The sequence below is a fragment of the Ischnura elegans genome, chromosome 12 (genome assembly GCF_921293095.1).
Source record: "Ischnura elegans chromosome 12, ioIscEleg1.1, whole genome shotgun sequence".
Lineage (NCBI taxonomy): Eukaryota > Metazoa > Arthropoda > Insecta > Odonata > Coenagrionidae > Ischnura > Ischnura elegans.
This window is the reverse complement of record NC_060257.1, coordinates 4,235,004-4,261,771: the sequence shown is the minus strand read 5'-3', so window position 1 is coordinate 4,261,771 and position 26,768 is coordinate 4,235,004. Positions and strand designations below refer to the sequence as shown.

General features: G+C 37.8%; 1 protein-coding gene across 2 annotated transcripts; it reads right to left on the bottom strand.

Moving 5' to 3' along the window:
- Positions 1-579: 579 nt before the first annotated feature.
- On the bottom strand, positions 580-26,701 carry LOC124168852. Of its 2 annotated transcripts, XM_046547204.1 has the most exons (8): positions 26,327-26,701; positions 26,013-26,138; positions 25,280-25,440; positions 17,298-17,451; positions 16,321-16,421; positions 12,391-13,233; positions 8,155-8,279; positions 580-849 (listed from the first exon to the last, which is right to left on the bottom strand). In XM_046547204.1, the coding sequence occupies exons 2-8, from the start codon at positions 26,043-26,045 to the stop codon at positions 737-739; spliced, it is 1,530 nt and encodes a 509-aa protein (XP_046403160.1). In that variant the 5' UTR covers positions 26,046-26,138; positions 26,327-26,701; the 3' UTR covers positions 580-736. The 2 variants fall into 2 exon arrangements, with proteins under 2 accessions (XP_046403160.1, XP_046403159.1); XM_046547203.1 differs by lacking the exon at positions 26,013-26,138.
- Between the last annotated feature and the right edge of the window lie 67 nt (positions 26,702-26,768).

Below are 26,768 nucleotides of genomic sequence, written 5' to 3'. Positions count from 1 at the left end.
CAGTTGAGTTTTCAGTAGCGAAGCACAAAGCCTGAGAACATGGTATGGAGAACTTCGTATGGTCTGTGCAATCCACAAGTGAAAAATGTCACAGCGTGAATTCCTTCAATACAATCAAATCAGATACACAATTGATGTTCCAATTTTGTATTGATTCAAATTTCTAGAGATAAATTCAGCGTTCAACAATTGCACATTTCCATGAACTCTTCTGGTAACAGATGATCTCTCCTGGGAATAAAACAACAATGCTACTGCTACTTAACAGTAGGAAAATTTTTAAGTAAATGAAAGATCGTAGCACTTTTCCACAAGAATTTTTAATGCGTACAACGCGTTTCGGCTCTTGACTTGTCTTGTACCAGATGATGGCTCAGTGAGCCGAAACGCATGGTACGCATTAAAAATTCTTGTGGAAAAGTGCTACGATCTTTCATTTACTTAAATAAGTAGGAAAATTATTTAACTAATAAAGACTTTCATGATGCTGGCTGAGTATACCTGCCCTCAAAATAAAAAAATATATACAGAGAGCTATTTGTACATGAATTTCATGGAAAGACATCAGACAAGAAAAAATGCTATAAAAATATCTCAATTTTATTAACCCTGGCATAAACTTGGGACAGGATGATTTGGGTGGATGGTGGTTTTAAAGGGAAGAAAAGTCTTATTGTAGGGTTGATTCCGAGGGTACAATGGCATTGAGACCAACTATTGTCCAAGATTACCCCTTTCACCTACACTGACGAAGTAGCTTCTTCTTCTCTTCTGGAGGAATTTGATAGCTGTTCAAGTTGGGAACAATGTGCCTTCTGAAACGCTCCCTCAGCGACTGCCAACTGCGCCCTAATGAAAAGATTTGATACTTTATTACAAACACTTAAATAAGCCATGAAACAACCATGTCAACATTAGACAAATGGTTAATTTACAGGCAATAATTTACCAATAAATCCATCTCTCTGTTATGTGTGCTAACGAATGAAAAGCAAGGCCCATATAATCAAGAATTCGAAGTTTTAAACAGAATAATGGGTGGGAAAATGTAAACAGGGTGAATAGAAACAATTTTCAACTTTGGTTTGAAATTTTGCATATTTGTAGTTGTTCCATATAAACAATTTTTTGCCCAAACACAGGTCTCTGTTAGACCTATTTGTTTATAGTATTTAATTTTTTAAATTTTATTTGATTATTAAGAAAAAAAAATAAAACATGGTGTTTCTATTCACCCCGCAAATGGGGGTGAATAGAAACAGTGCTTCAATTTCATGTTTTTTTCTATTGAAACGAATCGGGGGTGAATGGAAACAGTTAAATGTGGTATTTTTAAATTGTAAATGGATAAATTCAAATTTATCTGGTGATTTTTGGAAAAATCACCAGATATCATCATAATCTCCGCGGAAGCCTACTTGAAATATAAATTTATTTCTCAACATAATGACTTAATTCAGTACATAAACAAAAGAAGTTAAATAACTGTAAGTAAAAAAATTGAATAGGTAGACAATTACCGTATTTAACCAGATTAAATTTTGATAAATAAATTGTGAAATCAGACAGGTCATCTTTGAAAAATATCATGCCTTTGAATTGCGCACTTGAGCACAATACTGGGGAGGATAGTTTTAGGATGACGTCGTTTCTGGAGACAAGAGATTGTTCTTCAGTCTTGTTAGTTTGTTGAACTCTTTTAAAAAATGTTCCAACGAATCCGTCGTCTTCAAGGTAAGCAACCTTGCCCATATAACATCTAAAAGATGCTTTTGTTTCACCAAAAAATTTGACCAACATATAGTCATCTTCATTGATGACGAGGTTTTCCCTGAGGCCTTGTCAGTACTTCCATCTAGATCAGGGGAATCTGAAGAGTCACTATCCTGCACTGAAAAGTCATCTTCAACTTCTGATGATAACTCCACACGCTTATGGTTTTTATTTGACTGAACTTGTTTGGAGGAACATTTGTTTGGGTTTTGGGGATTGAAGTTCTCATCGTCGTCGACAAAGTCCTCAACACCGATACTTTTGCCGGGTTTCACATGAACTTTGATTCTTTTATTTCTTATCTTAGGAGTCTGATCTTGTCTCAGAGTCTGAAGGAGCTCTTTGAAACTATTCTCAACAGCTTCATTGTTCTTCCGAACGCTTTCGGGATTCTGGTTTTCCTTGTCATCAATAATTTGTGGAAGCATAGACAGCACTTTGTTCCTGTTTAGAGGCGCTATACCGCACTTCTTAAAACCGGCGATCACATTTTCTTCCTTCAATGAATCGCACAACTTTTTCAACAACGTTGGAAATTTATCCTTGGGAACAGTTACTTCCGCTCTTCCTGGGCCCTTTTTCCACTCTTCGAGAATCTGTCGCCATGTTGACTTCAATGGCCGAAAAAATGCCACGTCCAGAGGTTGTGTCGTCTTTACACAACTTCACAGATTCTACTGATAAATGGGAAGATAAATTGTCCCCAATCAGAAATGTTCGACCTGTTTGTTTTTTCATGTATGGAAGAGCAACTGTCAGTACCCAATCTTCAAAGCAAAAGCAATCAAACCAGCCAGACTTTGTTCGACTGTACCTGGCATTTTTTGGCCCACCCTCTGTCCAGCTTTGGTACAAGTGCATTGCCTTGTACATAACGTAAGGGGGTAAAATAGTGCCATCAGCAGCGGCTGCAAACATCACAGACGTTGATGCCTTTGATGAGTTTATGATTCTTTCTGGATATTTCGTCCCTCTACGTGTAATGGCCTTTCGTTTACCAGGGTCATCACTTAGATTCGTCTCATTGTAGTTAACAATATTAGATAAAGGCACATCCTTTAATTCATTTTTCAGTTCATCAAAATAGCTGTTAATTGTTTCTGGTGTCACACCAGCTCTCGATCGTTTAATAATCTGACACATTCTCATGGCCAGCTGATCATTATGACGTTTTAAAAATGATTCAACAAAGTCATGGCCAGGGAGATTATCTTTAAACCTCTTCACTTTTTCCCTCTTCAGTCCAAGAAGTCTTTTATAAGGAGTCGTAGAGTTGTAGTATCAATAGGATAGCCCCATTCGCCACATATCTTCAGCCTTTCAACAAACAGTTGTTCTTCTTCGAGAGATAAAGCTGTCTGACCACCATGTTTCTTCATATTGGGGCCTCTTTTCAAGTGTCGATGTATAATACTATAATGCAAACCATGCTTCTCAGCAGACTTCCGAAGGCTTAGCCCCTTCTGTGCGTCAGAAAGTGCTTTTTTTTGGATCGTGCTTTTTGTAGCCCCCACTAACCACCGGTTTGTATTGTCTTGGCATTTTACAGAGCACTGAAAAAAACGGCTGTGTCAGTTAAGTGTCTAACATAGATACATATTACACAATATGTATTTTATATAGTATTGTCACGGGTTCTAATCAAAATTACCTGTTTACAGTTGAGAATAACGCAGCACTTTCTTTAAAACACTTAAAACGCACGATATCTTGTCAGAGCAGATTTTACTTCAATCCAAAGAATCAATATAAATAAACTGCAGTAACCAAGCGACGCCACATCACACACAGACGCCGCTACAGTATAAATGTGATTTAGTAATAAATTTTTCTTGCGGGGTGAAAAGAAACACTAAAAATGATTTGTTTCTATTCACCCCATAAATTCTGAAAACCTAACGAAGAAAAAAACACAAGAATCACGTGGTAAAATTTAACATGACAAACAAACAGGAACCAGTGCTGCCAACCAAACAAACCACTATTTCACTTTCAGCCTAAAGTGTACCAACCTAAAAAAATAATAGTTGCCACTATTTACCCATAGTTATGTAGGAAATAGATCATATATAAGAAAATGAAGTTTCGTTTCTATTCACCCCAATGTTTCTTTTCACCCCGTTCTACGGTATGTATTGTGGGTTGCATAATGCACATTTCTCTAGCTTTGCCAAAGCTGTGTGTGGAAGATGCATCGGTGTGTCCTTCATATAATTTGTTTGAAACAATCATAGGCTTTTTATTATAATTTTTTCGGTATCCTTAGAGACCCATTTACTTGGTTATCAAAAAAAACTACTGCTGCTCATGGCAACATTTTTCATCAAACTGGCCAGCACTGAAAGTGATAAAGCTAATCAAAATCAGCGAAAGGACATTCTCAGATATGCCAAAAGCAAATGGAAAAGTAAAAAAAAACAATATTATAAGAAGCAAAATAAGTATTGTTATCACATGAGAAATCACGGAAATCTCTGTGACCGGTCCTCAATGTGCTGTGTGCAAAACACAGAGATCTGTCCGCAACATGTTAATGATGCCAGAAACCAAGGTTCTTAGAGTACAGGTTGCCTCATTCGCGACTCAGGCTCCCATTGGCTTGACGTCACTGACGACCCAACTTCCAGCACCATTTCCAATTCTAGCCTTTTCGCAGGCGTAACTGCTCACCGCAGCGAGTTCTTGAAGTTACCCTCAATTGAACACTATAAGCTGAATTTTAAATTGAATACCGATTTATGAAAATAATAATTTTAAGATTTAAAAAAAGATAAATTCGTGTATTCAGTCGCCATAATGTCCTGATGAAGTGATGAAATGGGAAGGTGTGCGAGTTAATTCCATGTCCACACTTCCTTCCTGTAACTCTCAAAACACTTTTCCTTGCTACTTCTGCAATATAATTTAAACTTAGAAAATGGTTGGGAGGAAATAAGCAAAAAACGAATTAGTTGCTTCAAAAAATTACAGTTCCACCACTTTTTAAATAGAAATTATACTCGTTTTCATTCCTCGCCGAGATTTGAAAATATATAAGATAAAGAAAATTATGCAAGAGGACATTGAAATCCTTCACTTCAATGGGAAGAAAAAAATAAGCATATAGAGTGAAAAGAGTTGCAAATTTACCGTTATTACCATTTTCAAATCATTCGTAATAGGAATTCAAAGTGATCATATGTTAAGCAAAAAATGATACAGGTGAAAGGGAACTAACCTCAATATTATGCTGAGAGAAATAAGAATTTCCCGGTAAAATAATTTCTAGAAATGGAAAATGAACCACCAACAATTGCCGTTATCAAAACAGCACCATAGTTGCCCCCTTTAGTGGAGAACAGCCTTCGAATCAGAGGACTCTTCTCTATCTTAAATCCCACAGAGAGTTTCCACCGTAGCCTTTGGTCAAAAAACCTAAAAGAAAAATGTTTCATGGCACCAAAAAGCACTGCAGGAAACAAATTCGATAATTTTAAGTGACAATTGCTGAAACAAAAACTAGACTAATGCATATCAGCTATTTGGTCGATCATAAGTCTGTTGTAGAAATTTAGCTCCACCGTCAAGGTTCATTTTGAAGAGGGTATAAATAATAAGACTCGAGAATTTATGTAAAAGGATTTACTGAACAATTTTTTGAATCTTTTTAGTGGCACTACCAAAGTTGCTCTTCCTTATTGCATTTTTTTGTTCAAATATTTTATTCTTGTGAAGACCCTCTGCTTGGCATAACATTTAATGATTGCTTTGTCCAAGTTGGAGGCATAGCACAGAACATTGGTAATTTGTCAAATTTGTCCTAATTAGAGGGTAGAGTCTACTTCATTACAGTTCGCAGGTGAGTATAAATGTGAAAGAGTGCATAAAAATATTATATGGTTTGACTCAAATCAACATTTATAAGTTTATATAGGCTATTCTTAACCAATTTACTAGTTCGAGAGAAAAAATGATATGATTAAAATTAACGCAAGTTTCTTTTTATGTGAAATACGATTTAACACTTGATTCCTGATAAATATTTTTATACATGCTAAAACTTTTCTGTCCTTTGATTCCCTAAATTAATAAACAATTTTGCGCAACTGTGGCCTCGAAAATTTCTCAATAGCTCTATAAGGCATACAAAAGGACTCAAATTTACAGACTTAGTACTGGAAATTTGTTTATCTGATATCTTACCATTGGTACGCGATGTTACTCATAGCATACTTGTAAGGTAAACGATGAATTTGCAAAATAGTCCCTGCACGAATGAGTGCGCAATATATCAAGTTCAATTTGCCTTAAAAGGGAAGAATTCCTGATTTTCCAATGCAATAGGGGCATCTAAGTTCTTGATTACAAAATCTTTAGAATATCCACTTAGTTTGTCTGACTGATTCACTTTCACCACTTTTTTCACATGTGTGGGGGGCGAGACACGGTCAATGAAATCGATTAGTTAATATTAGAGATGGGTCAAATAGCAGATTTCTAGAACTCGAATATTGAATTCGAATATTAAATCATTGCTCCAATATTCAAATACCTCGAATACTAAACGATGAATGCGGGAATGTTTGACTCGGTTGCCTATGCAGCAGGATACACACGATTTTGGGGAGTAATTTTGATTTCCTTTAAAGGATTCGAACAGGAATTTAGCTGATTAATGAAATATTTTAATTTTATGGAAACAATTGGGCAAATAGTTGATTCAACTAACATCTCTTTCAAATATTCTAAGGGGACACACCACCTTCTGAAAAATGATTGCATGCCGTCTCGGCATTTACACTGCCACAATGGATTTCTGTCTGATGTATACATTCTTATCTACCAAACGCCATTTCACCTGCACGCCCATCTGATACATACTCCGCTTCATCCAACTTCTTATTTTCAACAGGTAGCTTGCTTTACCCCCACTCCTGCTGTCAAGTGATAGCGGACAATCTGAGGCGTTTTGCAAAATACAAGCGCTTCTCCACCGGATTTTCTTCAATTATTTTCAGTCCACCTTAGGAAGTTCTCACGAGATAAGAAGATGAATTCGAATTTCTATCAGGGAAAAACCAAATATCCTGAGAAAATATCCCTTCGTCTGTGACTGTAACAAAAGAAATTTATAGCACAACTCATAAATTGTAACTTGATATATGTTTTCGGAAAAAAATACTGCATCAACTTCCGAGAAGCTCTGCTGCTCATATTCAGTCTCGCCAGAATGCTAAGTCTCCGTCGTATTTCTTCGTCTTTCCGACATTTATTTTCTTGCGTAAAATGCTTAAAGGAAGTCAGAAATGCGTCGTATTTGGTCTCATTCTTTTTTAAATTACGTGCACATTAATAATATTTCAATCCATTAAAGGTGTAATATCAATTGCCGAAAGTCATTGTTAGACACCTTTTGGGCTAATAGGTGATTCATGCAGCAGTTGACCTTCAGAAACTGGGAATTTGAAGCGGGTAGGCTGAAAAAGGTCAGTGGGAGAGAAAAAGGGGGCGCGAATCAAACTTGATTTTTTTTTTAAGCTTAAGTCTTCGTAATATGATCCGTGCGCGAGCTATGACCTTTTTTTTATTTCGGAGAAGAGGAAAGCCTCAGAGTCTCAGGAGGTAGTGCTGAATGGGATAGCGGATCTTGGGAAATGCGCTAATGTAACTATCCCACAGTACTCAAGCAGCAGTTGACATCCAGAAATGAGGAACTTCGAAGCAGGAAGGCAGAAAAAGGTCAGTGGGGGAGAAAGAGGGAAGGGTAAAACATGATTCTATTATTCTCTTATTTTCGGAGTCAACTACCAACGACAGTGTACGGCGCGAAATTCAAAGTATTCGAGAGCGTGCCTTTAGCATAATTATTTGAGACCTCGAATATCGAATACTTTCTAGTATTAAGGTATTCGAGTATTCGCGGATACTATTCGCACATCTCTAGTTAATTAATACAATAAAAAGATTTTTAAAATTTAAGCACCCGCCTGTGATATGAGACATTCCGTCCAGCTTTCTTCGTTTTCGACAAGCTGTTGGAGAACGTTGCCACAGTACAACTGGAGCCCGGCATATCCGACGATTAAAGGCGCTCTTCACCCTCAAAAAGTTCGTCTTATGAGAAGTGGATTACAAAGACGATATCCACTGAAATTGCAGGAAATGTGTTCAGATTCGCGTTAAACACAAGGCGGCACAAGGTCTCAGAAACTTATTCTCTCTCGATTTCTAGCGCAAAAACAATGTAGTGGCTAGATCAGCTAGGATACAGGGTCGTCAGTGACGTAGCGGGACTTCTGCTGGTACATGCACAGTTACGAATGAGGCAACCTCACAGTCTAAGAACCTTGGCCAGAAACCATGATGAGGTTTACTTCACACAAGATGCACACAGCCTCCTACCTGGGACCACAGACTTAGACTCCATAAACTGCCAAATCCTATTCCCCTTCAAAGAATCAAAGCCGCGTTTCCTCTTACAACAGAGCCACATCAGGATCCTCATGTCTTCTTTGTATGAATACAACCTGTAATTTTACACAAAAAAAATGTAATTACACATTGCATTGTTACATATTGTATTTCCTCACACATAAGACAAGGTGTTTTTTTAGGTTACATTTCACAAAAAGTATGAAATTGAATTGGACAAAAAAGGATGAAAGAACATATTTTCACAACATCACGTGTTACAAAGAAAACAAAACCCTTAGATAAGAAAATGGAAAATGAATCAGCATATTAATCATCTTCCTGTTTCACCAATTTATCTATGGTCACGAGTTATGCATGAAACCTGGTAAACTTCCTTAGTTTGCAATCCCGTAACTATTAATCAGTAATAGCCCACAAAAAACTTGGCGGAGCAGCTTGCATTTGTAGAGGACAAAGTCATACCCTCAGCCCATAAGATGCTGGCTGATTATAGGGCACATATGTGAGAGTAAAAACAGTGCATCTGAGAGACAAGGAAATATAGTACTGCATGCTTATTACATTATGGTGTATACAAGGGGGATTTGAATGGAAATGATTAAAATTCAATAGAATTGTGAAAAGTAATATGATTAAGTAAGGAAATAAAACTTTGTAAGGTTCACTGTTATTTAATTATGGGCACGACCCGGGTTTCGTAACTTGGTTACATCGCTAGGTGACTGATCTTGCATCATACATTTATACACAAAGTACACAAGTGACAGTGAGGACATCTATCAGAAAGGAAAAGGACAGGTTGAAAGGGCGGGGGTGAGGGTTAAACATGGAATGGAATAGGGAGAGAGGGAGGGGTAAGGGGGAAAAGGGCAGCCTTGATTTGGGACGAGGGTTTTTCCTGTGAGGTTAGGTATCTGACCAGCCAGGGGAGGGCGGGGTTAAAGTGGGTGAGGAGACGAGAGCTAAAGAAGGTAGCGGTTTTGGGGAAGAAAGAGAGGATTAGCGGGGTACATTGAGTTTTCTAAATCACAATAGTCTATAGACTATATAAACTATATAGTCCGTTTACGCCTATAGTCCATAGATGGAAGGTCGTTGAGTCCGGCGGCTGTGGAAGGTGCTGGTATGGGTTAATGATTTCCCCGAAGGACATGAGTCACTGGGAGAATTTTGGTAAAAGCACTGCATAGTATTCGTTCTTGGAAATTTTAACGGCACACAGGTGGATAGGCACTTGAAAAGTCCCCCCCCACCCCCCTTGTTGGAAAACTTGGACTGAACATCAGGCAGACCATGTAGAAAAACGACATTTACAAGTCATTCCCGATTGTCAGAGTAAAAAATGATGATACTCATAAGGTTTTCATTTGCAGCACCCTCATATTTGTGTCCTATTGAGAGTGTTGCAAAATTCAAGAGAAGATTTCTCCCCTTACATGGCAGAAAAATGGTTATCACAACAATAGGGTGGTTTCCTTTTATTTTTTTATTGCCTAAATTGAAATATTATAACTCCTGGAGTACGCATTTCACACTTTTAGATTTTTAAATGACAATATCTATTTTTCATGATTAAATGAAAAGTGAAAAGTTTCAAGTGCGCGAAAATGCGACAGCTAAGTATGAATGACAGGAAAAGGCCGTATGATGTCATTCTAGTTCCCGCTGCCGCAAAGTGAGGTGACCTTGGGGCGAGGACATGTGCGCCGCTAGGCGCAGGCTGCTAGCAGGTAGCAAAGTACCCTGCTAGTAGGTAGCACTTGGCTAAATAATGGTTTATTAAAACCTTATCAAATGAAATAAATTTTCCGACCATAGCCAGTTTTAATAGGTGATTATCAAGACATGTTTCCCCGAGCTCTGTGCCTCATGCATGCATTGGTAATCTCAGATGATGTAAAACTCCTATTTACTCGTATAGAAACCAGGTCCCTGTGACGTCACGTGGAGTGGCGTCAGTCTGGCCTTTTTCAAATGAGGTTAAAATTGACCAATAACATTCGCCTAAACTGGGATTTCTAAAACCAAACAATTTGTATATTATGAATACACTAATGGTGGGTAACAAATCGCAATCAATGCCTTTCGTTTTCTTTGATGAGGAAAACTACCCTATTATTTTTCCTCCATTAGATTACTGAACCTGAGCATCCAGAGATAATTCCTGTGAACCAAATACAAAATTACAAAGGCTATAAAATTCTTGCATACAATTAATTTTCAGGCTCCAGAGGGACAAACATATTTCCTGACTCAGGGAATAGCTCCACTGGTTTGGCATTTATTCCAGGCAGAAATGTCTTTTGTCCATCTTTTTAATTTTCCTTTTTTGCTAATGAAAAACCTTTGTCTCTCATCAACTTCCTAAATCGCCCTCCTATATGTTGAACAATATCAACCAGAAATAGCCCGTCAAGTCTTGACCTACCCACCCATATAACAACTACATACGTACCAAAAGTCCCTGCTGTCACCACAACCAACTTATAGAAAGACATACCAAAGGAATTAAGAGCAAAATCTGTATTAATTCAAAAAAATGTTTTAATCTTCTTTTCATCCCAATTTCTAAAAATAATTAGAGTTGAATAGAAAATTTTCTTTTCTGTTTCTGCTCTTCAATTCTCTGATGCTGGTTAACCTTTCTTTATTTCAGCAATATTGAAATGTTTTTTGCATAATCATTCTACAATTGAAATAATACGAGGCATATTCATAGAGTAAGGGCCGTTTGCTTACATTTAAATATTTGCGCTTCAGAACACAGTTTTACTACTGCAGCGCCATCTATTGATTCAATGAGAAGCTATGGCAGCATTCGTTTTTTTTTTCCAGAAGTCATTTGCTCACCCTGCATGCAATCAACAATGTCTGCGACAATCGTTGATCCCACCAGCTGCTCTGTCATATTACGCAATAGGATATTTGTTGGGAACTCTTTGAGCACCCAACATACAGACCTGACCTTGCACCTAGCGACTACTTCCTCTACTTGCACTTGAAACAGTGGCTCGGTGGACAACGTTTCGAAACCGAAGAGGAAGTCAAGAATGGCACCATTGGTTCAACTCTCAGACAGTGAGCTTCTATGCACAGGGGTGTTGAAGAAGCTGGTGCAGTGGTACAAGCAATGCTTAGAAGTGAACGGCAATTTTGTAGAGAAGTGAAGCAGTATTGTAGCTAACTAAAATTGCCAATAAAATGTGTTTCATAAGAGTTTCTTTTTCCTGTGACCAAACGGCCCTTGCTTTATGGATACACCTCGTACACTGCATTGAACACAGCAAATATTTATGGACTTTTGGTTATCTTCCAAGCAATTTCTGATGCATTGTACCTTGCTGTCAGGGTTTTTTTATCCAACGCAATACAAAAATTAATTTATACAAAAAAGAATTCCTGCCCCACCAGATTACCTCGAGAAAGCAACCAGTATCAGCCAGGAAATGTTGGGGCCGCCCTAACGTTAACGAAACGAAATAGCCCAAAAAGTTTTTCAATGCCACAACAATTCTTTTGGCCAGAAACATCAAATTCTAATACAAAACTAGGTCTGTACGTTAAATGATGACTTTCTTATCATCAAATCAATCATTCAATGGGGCATCCAACTAATTGCAATCTGTATATTTAATACACAGGATGACGTGAGTTTTCTGATGTTAATAATGGCAAAAAAGGTACAGAAATTTGAAAGCAGACGACTGAAAAAACATTGAACTTGGCATTTTTGTAAAACTATGATACATATTAATAATATTTACGTAGAAATGTCAGTGTTAAACATAGCCAGAAAATAAAAGAACTTTAAAGCCACATAAGGTTTTCATACTAGTGTTCCCCTTGATTATGTATGTTATTTGAATACTTGGCAACTGTGAAGTTAATTTTTCAAATGCTCAACAATACTTATACATGCATTTAAATGCTTTCTTTCTTGTTTGAGTATTGTCTCGTGCCATTGCAAGAAGCATTAAAACACTTTTGTATTACCAAACAAAAACATATTAAAATATGTATTAATTTTTTTCACGTCAGTCAGCGTTACCCCATCAATGTGACCATCTCTTCATGCAAGTGGCATTCTTTTGGTTCCTTCCATTTTCATTTACAGACGTTTTATGATATGATGTAAATACTTGTTTAGCTTTTCATTCTGGAAAAGCGACCTTCTATTGTCGATATCATCAAAGTACAACTCACCTCTGATGGTAGGGGATTGTCCGCTTGCTAGTCGTGTCATTGGCCGCCTTGGATCGCTCACCACTGCCACTTTCTCCCTCTCCATCACTACTGCCACTTTCACTTTCATTGGATGGACGGCTGACAGGAGTCGAGGTCGCCACCTCACCAATGCTCCCCCACGCATCGTCCTTACGCAGCCACTGATTGCACGGAACGCTGTAATTTCTTCCTAAAACCCCTTTTGCCTTCACCTTCCTCATCGCAATCTTTTCATACTGAACAACACAATCCTCATCACACCCTTTGTCCTTCAGCGATGGCCCACAATCGTTCGCTTCCGATGCGAGGGAAATCACGTTCTCTCGTTCTTTTGACGTATTCCCCTCGTCAACAGCCATCGGTAGGCTGTCAACTTGCTTCCCTGCACTACAACCAACCCCCACTACCTCACCCTCATCCCCTCCCTTGCCACTCTCCGATACCTCATTATTTTTGGCTTTCAATGCACGGGAAGTATTCTCCTCTTCCTCCGACATGCTTGCATCATCAACAACCACAGACTGCCGGCCGGCAACTCGTTTTCTCAAAGTACTCAAAGAAATATCGTCCTCTTCAGAATCACAAACACGTTTCGCACTCATTTCCTCCTCGTTTCCTGAAGTCTTTGCTTGAGCTTCCTCTTGATTACTGCTCCTCTCTTTCTCGTCGCATCCTTCACTCGCACTGTCTTGCTGCCTCTCAGCCCCATCCTCCCCACACACTGACTTGACGTGATGCCCAGAATCACTGCACGCTTTCGAACAAGAGGGAAGATTTTCTTCATGGCTGCCAGCCTCGGACTGCTCCTGCATATTGGAACCACTGGCAAAAAGACTTACATTAGAATTTTATTTTATTCCCAAACCACCAAATACAGCTAATATTGGTCATTTTACATCGGGGAATTCAACAAATTTAACTATTATCCACACGTGAACAATCATGCCCTGGACAGGGGAAACCTACCCAGGCAGGATTCGAACCCGCGATCTTTGTTTGGCAGGCGAGGACTTTACCCCGCCGCCACCAGAGCTGGCAAATTTTTTTTATTATAGTGTTTGTTTAAATATTGTTCATTTTTTTACGGGTATCCATCACTTATCACTATAGATATATGTATTCCTAAAAAGTGTTATGTTCAGCAAATTTCAAGTCAAGTGAGGGGGTATATGTAAGGTAGTATAATTTACACTTTATGCACCATAGGCTGACTTTTCTTGGGGCTATTTTACGCCTATGGTCATCTCAATATGGTTGATTTGGCACAATGATTCAAAATTCAAGTGATTATTACCTTTTACAATTACTTCATTTGTTGATTTGTATTCTTCCTCCCTTTTCTCATCCTCATAAAGAGGTGACACGAGAGTTTTGGCAACTTTCTCAGTTGAGGAATGCAGGAAGATAGTTTGAACAAATACAGAGAGCAATCTTCAGACCCAGTTGTAATACAACAAAAACTGTGTCAAGCAAATTTGAGTTAAATGTAATTATTCATGTAATTGCACAATTCTGAGAATGTGGGTCAAACTGAGCATGCAACTAAAACAATATTTACAAATATATTAAATAAGAATTTGCTAGACCCAAAATACACATCTGATTTTATATTTGGCATCCCCACAACCATTTTAAAGGGAAAAGGATGGACTCTATAGAGCGGGTTGAAAATTTTATGGCCTAAAATAAAAATGCACGTGTTGTAGTTGACCCTTCCCACTCCCCACCTTCCGCTTTGCATCCCCTAAACTTCAAATCGAACACTTCAGCTCTTTTCGTCCAATATGAAGTCCTTTTAGCCCCTCTCCATCAATTTCTAACCACCCCCAACCCCATCGCCTAAACAATTGCATTAGTTAGCCCGCATCATGGGTTGTTCTACCTTGACAATGACACAATCTAAACCAAATTGGGTGGAGCTGCTAATTGACTGCAATGAAATTCTGATGTGTATCTCCTAAAGCCAATTGTAATAGGAATTAATATTCCCGGTTGGTTTTTCAGTTCGCAAGAAAATCATTACAGGGTAGGAGAATCCATCTCAGCGTGCCATAGGATGTGGTAAGAATGCTCTTGCCACCAGCCAGGGCCAATATTAACTCACGATTAGCAATATCCATGACTTATCTCCCATTTACTTTCAGAATTCTTAAAAATTTCCCAGGCTTAATGGTAAATCAGTCATGTTTAGGGATTTTACAGAGAAGTGCAGCTCAGTATATAGCAGATGAAGACCCAGGTAGGGCCCTTAATTAGTACAACACACGAGGGCCAGGAACCAACTTCTACGAATGTAGAAGAAGGAGAAAAAGGAACGGAAGCACAACCGCAATGTGAGCTCGACGATGCCTCCAGGGTAAGGACAAGGGTGGAAGGAGTGGGATGGGAGAATCCCTTGCCATGATTAAGGCGACAAAGGCTACCATTAGCAAAACCATAATTTGATGTTTCTACCAAAGGGGAAGATTTTTCTGTGAAGAAGAAAAATACTTTCATTCCTCCGTAGAAATAAAAATAAAAGCTGAGTTTACGGTGAAATAAAGTCGAGTAGCCGTAATAAGGTGAAGTAACAGTAGATGAAATTAAGTCACATTGCACTAAGCCGACGATATCCCTCGCCACCCAGCCAAGAGTAAAACAAAACACCCACTTCACAGTGCGCAGCAACGCTCGGCTCATTCAACCACGATTTTTATCTTTTTCACTGTGCCTCTGGAGATTTTCCAAACCCACTCATTTCAGGAGATTACACCCAATTTTCCCGAGACATTTTCCACACTTCCACTCCTCAATTTCATTTCTCTCACATTTCCACGATTTCTTGGGATGGTATGAACACGGAGAGTGGTGAAATGTTTGATTATATAGTACGTAATCAAAACCCACTTCAGAGAACTCAATTACACAGAGACATACACATCCTCCTCTACCATTTCCCTCCCTTCTGTAAACAATAAAATTTGTCTGGTAGATCTCACTGGACATAATATGGCCTCCTCGCCAAGACTCGGTCCTGATCACAATGTCGGCCATCCAAGCAACAATTACAGGGTGTCAAGCTAATCAAAGCAGAAAATTTCATAGTTCAATTCAGCATAATTCCTGGTTTTCCAGGGAAATTATACAAAATTCCAGGTTAATCTTATGTGATTACTGCGATAGGTAAGAGTTTTTAAACTCCAAAAATGACTTCAATACTTTTAATAATACATATTTAATATTTATGTATTTACAAGGACAAGGAATAGATTAGTTAGGACACATTGTATTTAAAATTTAAATTTATTCAATGCAAACCGAGATACTGCTTCGACCTCATAAGTACATGTTGACGTCACCTGGCATTCTATTCTTCGTGTTTTTGAATCTTACTAGTGCTAGACATTTCGATTCAATTTTCTTGTATAACATCCCACGTTTTAATGCATTGTAAAAATTCTACCAAGCTACTGCACTTAAAATCAGTAAGTAAAAACAGTCGTACTTTAGGCCAGAAAATGGGCATTGACCTGGCACAATTTTATGTGAAATGAATTTGAAATAAAAGATCTTGAATTTCCTGGTAGGAGCAAAAATTCATGAATAATTCACACAGAATGCCCAATTTTCCCTGTCGCTGGTCACCCCGAATCAGCATCTCAAGTTCCCAAACGTAATTTTTATCACTGTGACAATTAACAGGCAAAACCCTCAAACTCTAGGCTTTATCCCCTCAGAGCTCGACCACTTTCAAGGATCCACCTCCCTAATATCTATTCCTTATTCTGTTTATGACAGGTATCCTGAATAACAGGACTTAAGTCTGTGTCCCAGATCACAGAGCTTCTGTGCAACTTTCACATACATGGAAATCCAAAGGGTATAAATGAATTATTAAAGATCATAATTTTGGTTGATTAATGACCTTACCATTCATTTTCTGGACATGCTGATACCATATCCTTAAATCTTTTCAAGGCCCAGATGGTGAAGTCCTGCTGAACGGATTTCCATGACCAATTTCCACAAATCTGAAGCATAAAATAGCCAATGAAGTGGGATTCGAGACCTTAATTTTGCTGAATATACATTAAAATAGTTTCACATGCAATTAATCTATTTCCAAAGGTAAATCTACTGCATCTGGTGGTTAATATTAGGATTCCCTTGCAATGATATAAAATTTCTCTGATGCTGTCGACAATATTTCTTGACAATTCCCCGACTTATTTTAAAATCACCTGACTTTTCTTTGAACTTGTAAAAACCCGAAAATACACACGAGTTGGCCATATAAAATCTCAACTGAGGTCAAAACAACTGCCATGGCATTCTTATGTTAACTGGAGAACAACAGAGCCTATTTTCACACCAAAAGAAACCCTAAGGAGCCTCTGAGAACAAGGAAAATATATTCAAAATACAGAAGAAATATATTCATCTGATCAGAATGAATACCAACAGATAACCATGAGGGCCTCTATTCAGAAGATTGAAAATATTAACTCACATCTAGCACTATGAACCTCAGAGACAATTGCCACAGGAATCAAGAAACCTGGATATTGTAGTGGTCTGTGTAACAGCCCAGAAAGCCATAGATCTATGTTTTGATTCCAGGTTCAGAGGATGTTTCCCATAGAAATTTATATGAGTTGGACGATCATGTACTTTTGGATTTGCCTTAAGTCTAATCACTTAGATCAAAGGGGCTGGCTAAATAAAATCACTACTATTTGGGAAGAACCTCTATCCAAGAAAGAGGACGAGAAGTATAAAGCGATCAAAATTCCTATGTGAAGTGGCATTACTTATAAACCAAGGACAAGATTGAATGTACCACTCAGAACCAGTAATACGTACTGTAAATATGTATATAAATATGTACGTAGTTGCTACGTATTCACCTTTTTCTTTGCCACCTCCTTCCACAGACATTTATTGTTTCGAAGATACACGAGCAGCTGATGCATTTCCTTCACCGACATCCCTGTTTTCAATTTATCTGTTCCATATTCCTCTGATATTGTATCTCCATCGTCACTACCATGTGGAATGAGCCTGAAAAAATATTCCAGTAATTAAGGGCATTCGTATCAGGCATCCTCAATTGACTATCATGATTAAAACCAATTAAAAAACTATACTTTTAGCATTAGCAGCAAAGCATAATGCTTAAGCATAATCATTGTATGTGTAGCAGGAGGCCCACTTCCAGGGTCATTTAATTTTACATTAAATTTAACCAGCATGCATAAAACAACTCTTAAAAATCGTGAGGTCAATGCCAGAGGCCCAACAGCCGTAGGCCTCTGTTATTCTTGGGAAGCCCAGGGCTCTATGAGCACTTTCTAATATTATTGGACCACCCTGTCGATTTCTGTAACAACAATGCCTGTTCGCTGTCTGTTTGAAGTCTGTTGATAGCCTGTTGGAGATTTAGTGAACAGAGTATAAACAGCCTACGAACAATCTCGGACCACACACAAATAGGAACAACTTACGAACAGCCTTCCAACAGTTTGTACTCTGTTTGCAGCTTGTTCCTTAACAGGCAGGCAACAAGTATTTCGGGAACAATAGTGAACAAGCTCTTAACAGGCAGGGGCCGGTTGGTTGTATGCTTCAGCATACAGGGAACGAACAGACAACATTGAACAGGCACTCAACAGATAGGGTCCAGTTGTTAGTATGTTTCACCGCACAGGGAACGAACAGACAACAGTGAACAGGTTCTCAACAGGCAGGGACTGGTTGGCTGTCCGCTTCTCCCAACCAGTGGCAGATTTAGGGGGGGATCACAGGGGTCGTGACCCCCCAAATTTTATTAAATATTTTATTTTATTTTATTCTCAAACCACCGGATACAGCTCTTACTGGCCATTTTACACCGGGGTGTTCAACAAATGTAACAAGTAAACGTACACAAACGACCATGCCCTGGACCGGGGAAACCTACCCAGGCGGGACTCGAACCCGCGACCTCTTGTTTGGCAGGCGAGAACGTTACCCCACCGCCACCGAGGCCGGCCTTAAATTTAATTTAAGTGACTTAAGTGTAAGAGATTTAAATAAAAAATTTTTTTAGTTTAATCGTATTTTTTGCTATTAATTGTTCTCCATTATTAATTTAAACTTTTTAAATTATTCAATTTCATCGGTTGTTAAGAATAAAGGTGAAATTTTAAGCTCCAAAATGCACTTTAAAATGGATATTTAAAAAAAGTTAACACATGAGGATGCCCCTCTTTTACCAGATCATGAACCCCCAAACTTGAATCTGAATTCGCCCCTACTCTTAACTGGGAACGAACAGACAACAGTGAACAGGCTCTCAACAGGCAGGGGCAGGTTGGTTGTGCGCTTCACCAAACAAGGAACGAACAGACAACAGTGAACAGGCACTCAACAGGCAGAGCCGGTTGGTAGTATGTTTCACCGCACAGGGAACGAACAGACAACAGTGAACAGACACTAAACACCCTATCGATTTCGATAAAAATAATGCCTGTTCGCCGTCAGTTTGGAGCCTGTTGGAGATTTAGAGAACAGAGTATGAACAACCTACGAACAATCCAAATTTAATGGAGTACAAGGAAGTATAATTGAATCCAAAGAAAATATTATCTACTTAAACAGTAATTAAATACGTTTGAATTCATTATCACGATTACCAACAACCACGGATGACGGCTAATGAAGTGAGCACGCAAAATATATCAGCTATCTGCACGGCTTATGCACGTTAAATACTTAACTTCGCCAATTACAGGCAGGGGACAGTTGGTTGTATGTTTCAGCCAAAGAGTAGGTATATTCCCAAATAGTCCGACTGCAAGCTATCGCAAAAAACAACGTTGACTCACACCCTATTTATAAGCGTTGTTTCTCAAAATCAGCCCTAAACGAATTTAACTATGCATTAGAATATGAAAATTGGGGCGCAATCTATCAGGCTGAGTCACTCAATGAGAAATTTGAGGAAATTATAACTATATTTCAGCATCATTTTGAGGTTTGCTTTCCCTTGAAACAGATCCAGCCCAAAAACTATTCTAATTTAAGAAAAAGATGGGTCACCCCCGAAATTAGACTTATGTCTGATAGATTAAAAATGCTGTACAGCAATATGAAAGTGGTGAAAACAGAGCAGGCTAAGAATTCCTATATCGAGTTTAAAAAACAATATAACATGCTAATTACCAGGGCCAAGAGGAAATTCAATATTGATCTGGTACAGAACTCAAGTAATCCTAGTAAAACCGCTTGGAATATTATAAAAAATGCTACTTCATTACCTTCTAAAGATTGTATTCTTGACTCTATTTCTATTAATGGGAAAACCATTACAAACACTTGTGACATTGCCAATCACCTTAACAGGCACTTCATTGACTCAGTGAATCAGCTCCCAATTCATACTCCTTCACTGAAAACTACCACGAAAACACCCTTACCTCATAATTCTGTACCATTTTTCTTTACCCAAAATATGACAGGGAAGTACTAAAAATACTTCAGAAAATTAGTTCCAAACAATCATCCGGGTATGATGGTATTCCATGCTCTATACTAAAAGGTGCTGTGAAACAGCATATATGTATTGGCTCCTCTGGTACATTTAATTAATGCCTCCTTTGCCTTGGGGACTTTCCCTGACCAATTAAAAACAGCAAAAATTGTTCCTATTTTTAAGGGTGGCAATAGACGAAATATGAATAATTACAGACCGATTTCAGTTCTTTCCATCTTTTCTAAGGTCTTTGAAGGTGTTATGTCCCTTAGAATTTCTTCTTTTTTGGAAAGATTCCATGTTATCAGCAGTTCTCAATTTGGTTTCCTTAAAGGTAAGAGTACTGAGTATGCCATATATAGTTTCATAGATAAAATACTACAAGCATTAGATAATCAGGCTGATGTCCTAGGGATATTCTATGACTTAAGGAAGGCCTTCGATTGTGTTGATCATGACATTCTACTCAACAAATTAAATAAGTATAGTATATCTGGAAAAGCAAATCATTGGATAGAATCTTACCTAACAAAGCGTACGCAATTGGTAAACTTAAATGTTTCCTCTGGCAAGCTCTTAATTTCAAAAGGTGTCCCACAAGGGTCTACCTTAGGTCCATTACTTTTCCTTTTGTACATTAATGACCTTCCCTCACACTTCAACTCTGGTGACCTCATCATGTATGCAGATGATACCAATCACCTCTTAAAGTTCAATCATGAATCATATACTGGAGTTCAGCATGCCATCAACTCAATGACTAGGTGGTGTGAAATTAATAATGTTCTTCTGAACGAGAAAAAATCTACGTTCATACAATTTCACCCTCACCAAAAAAAAATACAGATAAGCCCATTGCTTAAACTAAATGGTAAAATACTATCTGGATCTACATCCACTAAATTTCTGGGAGTGTTGGTGGATGGTTGCATGTAGACACCATTTGTTCCAAGTTAACCTCAGGGTGCTACCTGCTAAGACGGCTTGTTCCTATCTCCAGTATGGAGACAGCTTTATCAATCTATTATGCTTATATCTATAGCAGGCTCAAATATAGCATTGCTGTATGGGGTCACTCACAACACACCCTGAGATTGTTTCGATTACAGAAATGGGCCGTGAGGATATTGGCAGGTGTTGGAAAACGCAGTAGCTGCAGAATCCTTTTTAAGGAGCTGAACCTCATGACCCTCACTTGCATTTATATCTACTCCTCAATTTTATACGTAAAAGAACAGCACATGTCCCTCAAGCTTCTAGTAAACAACGACATTCACAATCACAACACAAGATATAATAAAGACTTTAGAGTGATCTCTAATTACCTCTCTCTATATGCCAAAAGCCCAGTGTATGCTGGTGTGTTGTTTTTTAATTCTCTACCAAAAGAGATTAAGGAAACTAAATCTTTACTGCAATTCAAAAAACTGCTAAAAGGTTTTTTGATTGATGGAGCCTTTTACACTGTGAATGAGTATTTCAATCGATAGAGTTTTGGATTGTGTGTGTATAATGTGTATTTGTACTTGTAAAATAATTGTTTTTTCTTTTTTTAATCTTTTTATAATGAGTTTGTACTGATTGATATTTACTTCTCCATTCTTCTGTATATGACCTTGATTGTGTGTACATATTGTGAGTTTGTAGTATTTTGTACTCTTGACTTGCCCCATATCCAATTTCTTGGATCAACAGGGCTAATAAAAATTATTATTATTATTCCCTGTGGTTTCAGCGGACTGGGAACAGATAACAGTGAACAGGCTCAACTCAACTCAATATAACTCAACAGACAAGAGCCGGTTCATAGTCCGTTTCACGATACAGGGTACGAACAGAAAACAGTGAACAGGTTTTCAACAGGCAAGGAAAGATAGCATGGTGCTGCCACCTACCTATCGAAGGTAGCAAACGCAAACAATGACGCCGATACCCGATACCGTTATCCGGACAGTTTACGAGCACATGGTCGACTGTATTGTGGTGAAGTTGTTGGTTGTGGAGAAAACAGTTATTTATTTGAGTATTATTTAACTTGTGCTAAATGCCCGCAGTGTTGAATTAAGTAATTCTTGCATCCATTCAGTGATAGTGAAAGTCTTGAAGTGAAATTTGTTCTTGAGTGTGTATATTTAATAATTTATCGTGTGTCTTAGTTTTTGAATTACTGATATTTGTATTTAATATGTATTATGCGTATGTGTGTTACGTCGCCAATAAGAACCGACGAACATTGTCAGAGGACTGTGTTTCTTGTAGGTTTGTTTGTGAGAAGTGAAATCACATCGTGTTCATTCATATTCATTAATGGCGTGTTTCTCTTTTAAAATCACGCGTATTATATTGGTATAGTTCAGAATCCAAATTGTATTAATTTAAGGAAGTATTTCTTTGATGATGACATGTTAAATATTTGTTGGTGTAGTGGTTGTTCTGTTAATCTTGCTTTCAAAGCTTGCTTTTCTATAACTATTCAAGATTTTTATAACTGATGGAAGATGTGGAAAAGCACAATAAAAGTTTTTCTTACAATCACTCAAATGAATTTTAACTTTGAATTATATGTTTACATAAATTATCTCTTGTCTATTGTGTCCAAATTAGCAACAGCGAACAGGTAAGGAACAAAGTATGCGCCTAGGGAGAGAACAGACAAGAAACCGTCTTCTCACAGACAAAGAACAGACTAGGCGTTCCAATTTACATTCTACCAACAGGAACAGGGAACTAACAGCCTAAAGAAACAGGCAACGAACAGCCCCCCACCTGTTCACTGCCTGTGATCCAACAAGTAAGGAACAGAGAATGGCGCTTCCTTAACAGGGAGTGAACAGACAAGTAACCCTTTTCTCACAGACAAGGCGTTCCAATTTACATTCTACGAACAGTCGCCTGCCTGTTCTCACTTGGTCAAGGAACAGGGAACGAACAGCCAACTGAACAGACAACGAACAGGCGTTATTGTTACAGAAATCAACAGGGCATGCAAATACGCAAACTGAAAAATGAAAGAACATGCAACACCCTTGCAGTGATTACCGCCCCTCTATCTTTCTTCTCGCACTGGTCAACATACTCAAAATTTAAATTATCAAGATCCAGGAAAACTTATAATGGAATACCACAATGTTAATCAAGAGTTAGTGAATTTTATCAGGATACATCCTGGATAAACCCCATCTCTCTCCATTTTCAGTGTATTCTTCAAATTTTAAATCCAAGGTTTTTGTATTCTTAACTATAGCACCACATCCTGCACCACTTCATACTCTGGGTAACCAGTTTGCCCCAGCACTTTGGGTGCTTTTCAATGTAATACTTGATTAAGCAAATTTCAAGTGGAATGCTAGATTAAATTGTGCTATAAATGTTGGGATTCCCAACTTTGCTATTCACGATTTTTAAATTAATTTTGTTAAGGAAAATTAATGCCAAGTACGTTAGTTCCAACCATTGTCTTCATGACTAATGGGAATGTAGAAATACTGTTCCAATGCTGAAAAATGCCTTTTTAATGTTATTTAAGAAGAGCAAATTGACAAGTTTTTTCAAGAGTAAATTGATATAATTAATTTTGATCATTATAAGCCATGCCAGGCCATGAAATTTATTTTAAGAGCAAAGAAAAAAATATTAACAATTAAAAAGAAAAAAGGACTTGCACTAAAGAAAAAATATACAATACAGCAGAATTGACACTCTACGTAAAGGAACAAACATTATTGCTATTGATACCAACTGACTCGATGAACAGCAATTGGTTTTCAGGATAAATTACGTGATACAGGAAGGTATAACTCGTGCACTCATCGTCATGGCTACGTTATGTTAATTTACTAGAATTTTTACATCAAAGCAGATGTCATTCCAAAGAAAACTCTAAAATGGGCATCTCCTTTCACCAGATAAATTTAACTTGACACCATGCCATTTGGTCCAGCCGAGAGAGGTGAGTGTGGCAAGATGTTGACTCTTTTCACCTGCGAGATGTCCACCCAAGGATCACAGGTAAGTTTTAATAAAGAATGAAAGTCACGATACAGTGAATTGTCATAGCAAACTGAGTAATACTGAGGTCAGTTTCAAACAGAACCACTCATGAACACCAGCACCACCTACTATCCTCAAGGAGTCTTGACAATACTGTGCAGTGGTATGGGCGAGAATTACTTTTGCAAACTCATGGAATACTGACAGAAGTTCACTACGACTTTATTTCTAACTGACTTTCCTGAATGCTATCCCAGTAAAATCTTTACTCTTTTAATTCAAACTTATAGTCCACCATCTTTGAAAATATGTATCATTTCTTGATAGGCATGCAACACTTTCTGCCTCCTCTCTAGGAGAAAAAAAATCTGAAAACCTAAAAAGTTTCAAATGTTGATGGAGACTTTCCAGAGTGGTACAGCATGCGTAGAAAGGTTTTCGGGTTGACCTCCCTGTCGATTCATTTTCATGTCATGATATAAAACGTAAATACCGCAAGAATATGCAGTAAGAACGTCAAAGTACACAAGTAATATGCACATAAATGGGGGAATGCAAGGGAAAACATAGATGAAATGATAGAAGTTAAGTTATTAACTGGGGATTTATCTTCATGTCATGATACAGAGGTCAACCAAAAACCTTGCTACGCATGCTAAAAAGTTTCAGTTTCTCAATGCTGACATCAGTCCATCTAATATTTGTAATGGGACAAGTGCAATGTCTCTACTTCCGCTGTTTTTTTTTTTAAAGTTCACAATTTAAAGGATAGCCAGTGTATACAATAATGTATACTTAAAATCCAGACCCTGTTTTACTCTTCATACGAAACAAAATATTTTGGATTCAGAAGCACTTACTGTGATTTTTCTCAGACTTTATGCATACAACCATGGGTGTACACAACGAGGGGCAGGAGGGGGCAGCTGCCCCTCACTTGAAGCAAAATTCGCATAAGTCTTTACAGAAAATCAGACTGGATTGAATCGAAAGTTTTCAACAATTTTTCTTTAATATTGGTTTAAGACAAGTAACTAAATTTTTTAAACTAATAAAGCACTGTTATAATTGTCTTAAAATGTTGGTTTCATTCACCATTTCCACGCTAAAATGTAAAATGTTACAGCTTGAACGACCATGCCTTGCCCCCACCCTCTAGTTTTGATCCTGAATATGCTCTTGCATTCAACATTTAATCAGAGCCTCAGCTGAAAACATCAGAACATGGAAATCGTAGGAGTCTTACTAAAACCCTAGCATAAGTGTCATCGAACACTATCTTAAAAATGGATCATCAAATGATTTCATGAATATAAAATGCACAATCATTTCACAACAGTTGATATCTACGAAACGGGCCAGAATGACTTGAAATGAAAATCTCACCTGCATTCTTCCAGACTAATAAGTGCACCATAAAAGCAAGAAATATAAATATACGATGAACTAATCACATCTCCCTTTCCTGGTGCAATAGAGCCAGATGATATGGTTATGGCATCTGAATTTTCTGATGCACCTTCATCCACAACCACACCACCTCCAGCCTATAAAAAATAATTTTAAAACATGCAACATTACAAAACAGTTTCTAAGAGCGCATTTAATTCTTACACACACCCAACTTCCAACGTGTTTAATTGACGAAATTTAACAAATATGTAATCTCATCCCACTCTCAGTAAGTCTTTAAGTCCATCAACATTAACACCAACCATAAAAGATTAATAAAAAGTGTACAACTCAGTCAATCCAAAAGCAATCGAGAAATAAATGAGTAGGCATCGCATGGATGCGTGTATAGTATAGGCAGTAAAATATGATGTGAGACTACCTCTAACCTCTTGTCATTTTCCTACCTCGCAACCATTCCTTAATCTAGTCTAAACCACCACAGTAGATTTAGTTTAAGCACGTAACACACAAACAATGACTACCTCTCCATCTCTGGATACGTGCACGGTTAAATAAAAACAAGCTGAGTATTACCAAATCTTCTCGTAACTTTAAACAAACTCTTTTCCACATACTACTATACACTATACTAATTTCAAACTTTCAAAGTGTCATTTCCTAGTTAATAATTTAACTCCTAATACACTTCTATCATTTCATATACTTTTTCCCTTGTCGTTTCCCCATTCATGTGCATGTTACTTGTGTACTTTGACGTTCTTACTGCGTATTCTTGCGGAATGTTTTTTTTTTTTATTCTTCACCGAGTCGCAGCAAAATTGTAGCATTTCTGTACAAATAGATAAAAATAACAAATGCCAACAAAGAGATCGAAGTACTTAAAATGGGTACGCATGAAGCCAGATGCTGCCCTAATACAACACAGTGACAAAATGAATCCCGTGAAGGAGTAGCACCAAACTACATGAACTCTAGTGTAACAAGATTACAAACAACTTATTGAATGCCATCAATCACCTTGATTAACTGCACAATCACATCGCGGTCAGGAGCCTCTATAACGCGAAATTTCATTGAATTCCCTTTTTTATCACAAAAAAGGCGTTTTGATGGAAGAAAGTGCCTCATATTAGCATCAACAAGTTCTTTGTTGATGCTATTACCTTCCATTTTCACAAGATTCGATATTCTCTACTCGTCTCTCAAGCGTCGTCTGTTAATTCTTATCCGAGAATTAAACTTGACTTGCTCCATGGCGCAAACGATAGAGGGATCGAGGATAAAAGCACTATTCGTGGTAGGAATATTACGATGAAATCAAACACGAATACAGGCGCAAGAATAAATGACAAGGACAACAAGAATATTTCAAATATTCATGTTTGAACTCGGATAACTCACAGTTTTTTGTTTAAATGATGGTGCTGCCCACTAGTGACAGCACGGTATGAACCATATG

What these genes read in the sequence shown, in the direction of transcription:
- LOC124168852 (XM_046547203.1), bottom strand. Translation starts at nt 26,479, where the DNA reads ATGGAAGGTAATAGCATCAACAAAGAACTTGTTGATGCTAATATGAGG. An exon ending in ATTAGTCTGGAAGAATGCAG is followed by an intron (nt 17,452 to 25,279) that starts GTGAGATTTTCA and finishes ATATTTTTTCAG; the next exon opens with GCTCATTCCACATGGTAGTG. An exon ending in GCATGTCCAGAAAATGAATG is followed by an intron (nt 13,234 to 16,320) that starts GTAAGGTCATTA and finishes TCTTTTTGCCAG; the next exon opens with TGGTTCCAATATGCAGGAGC.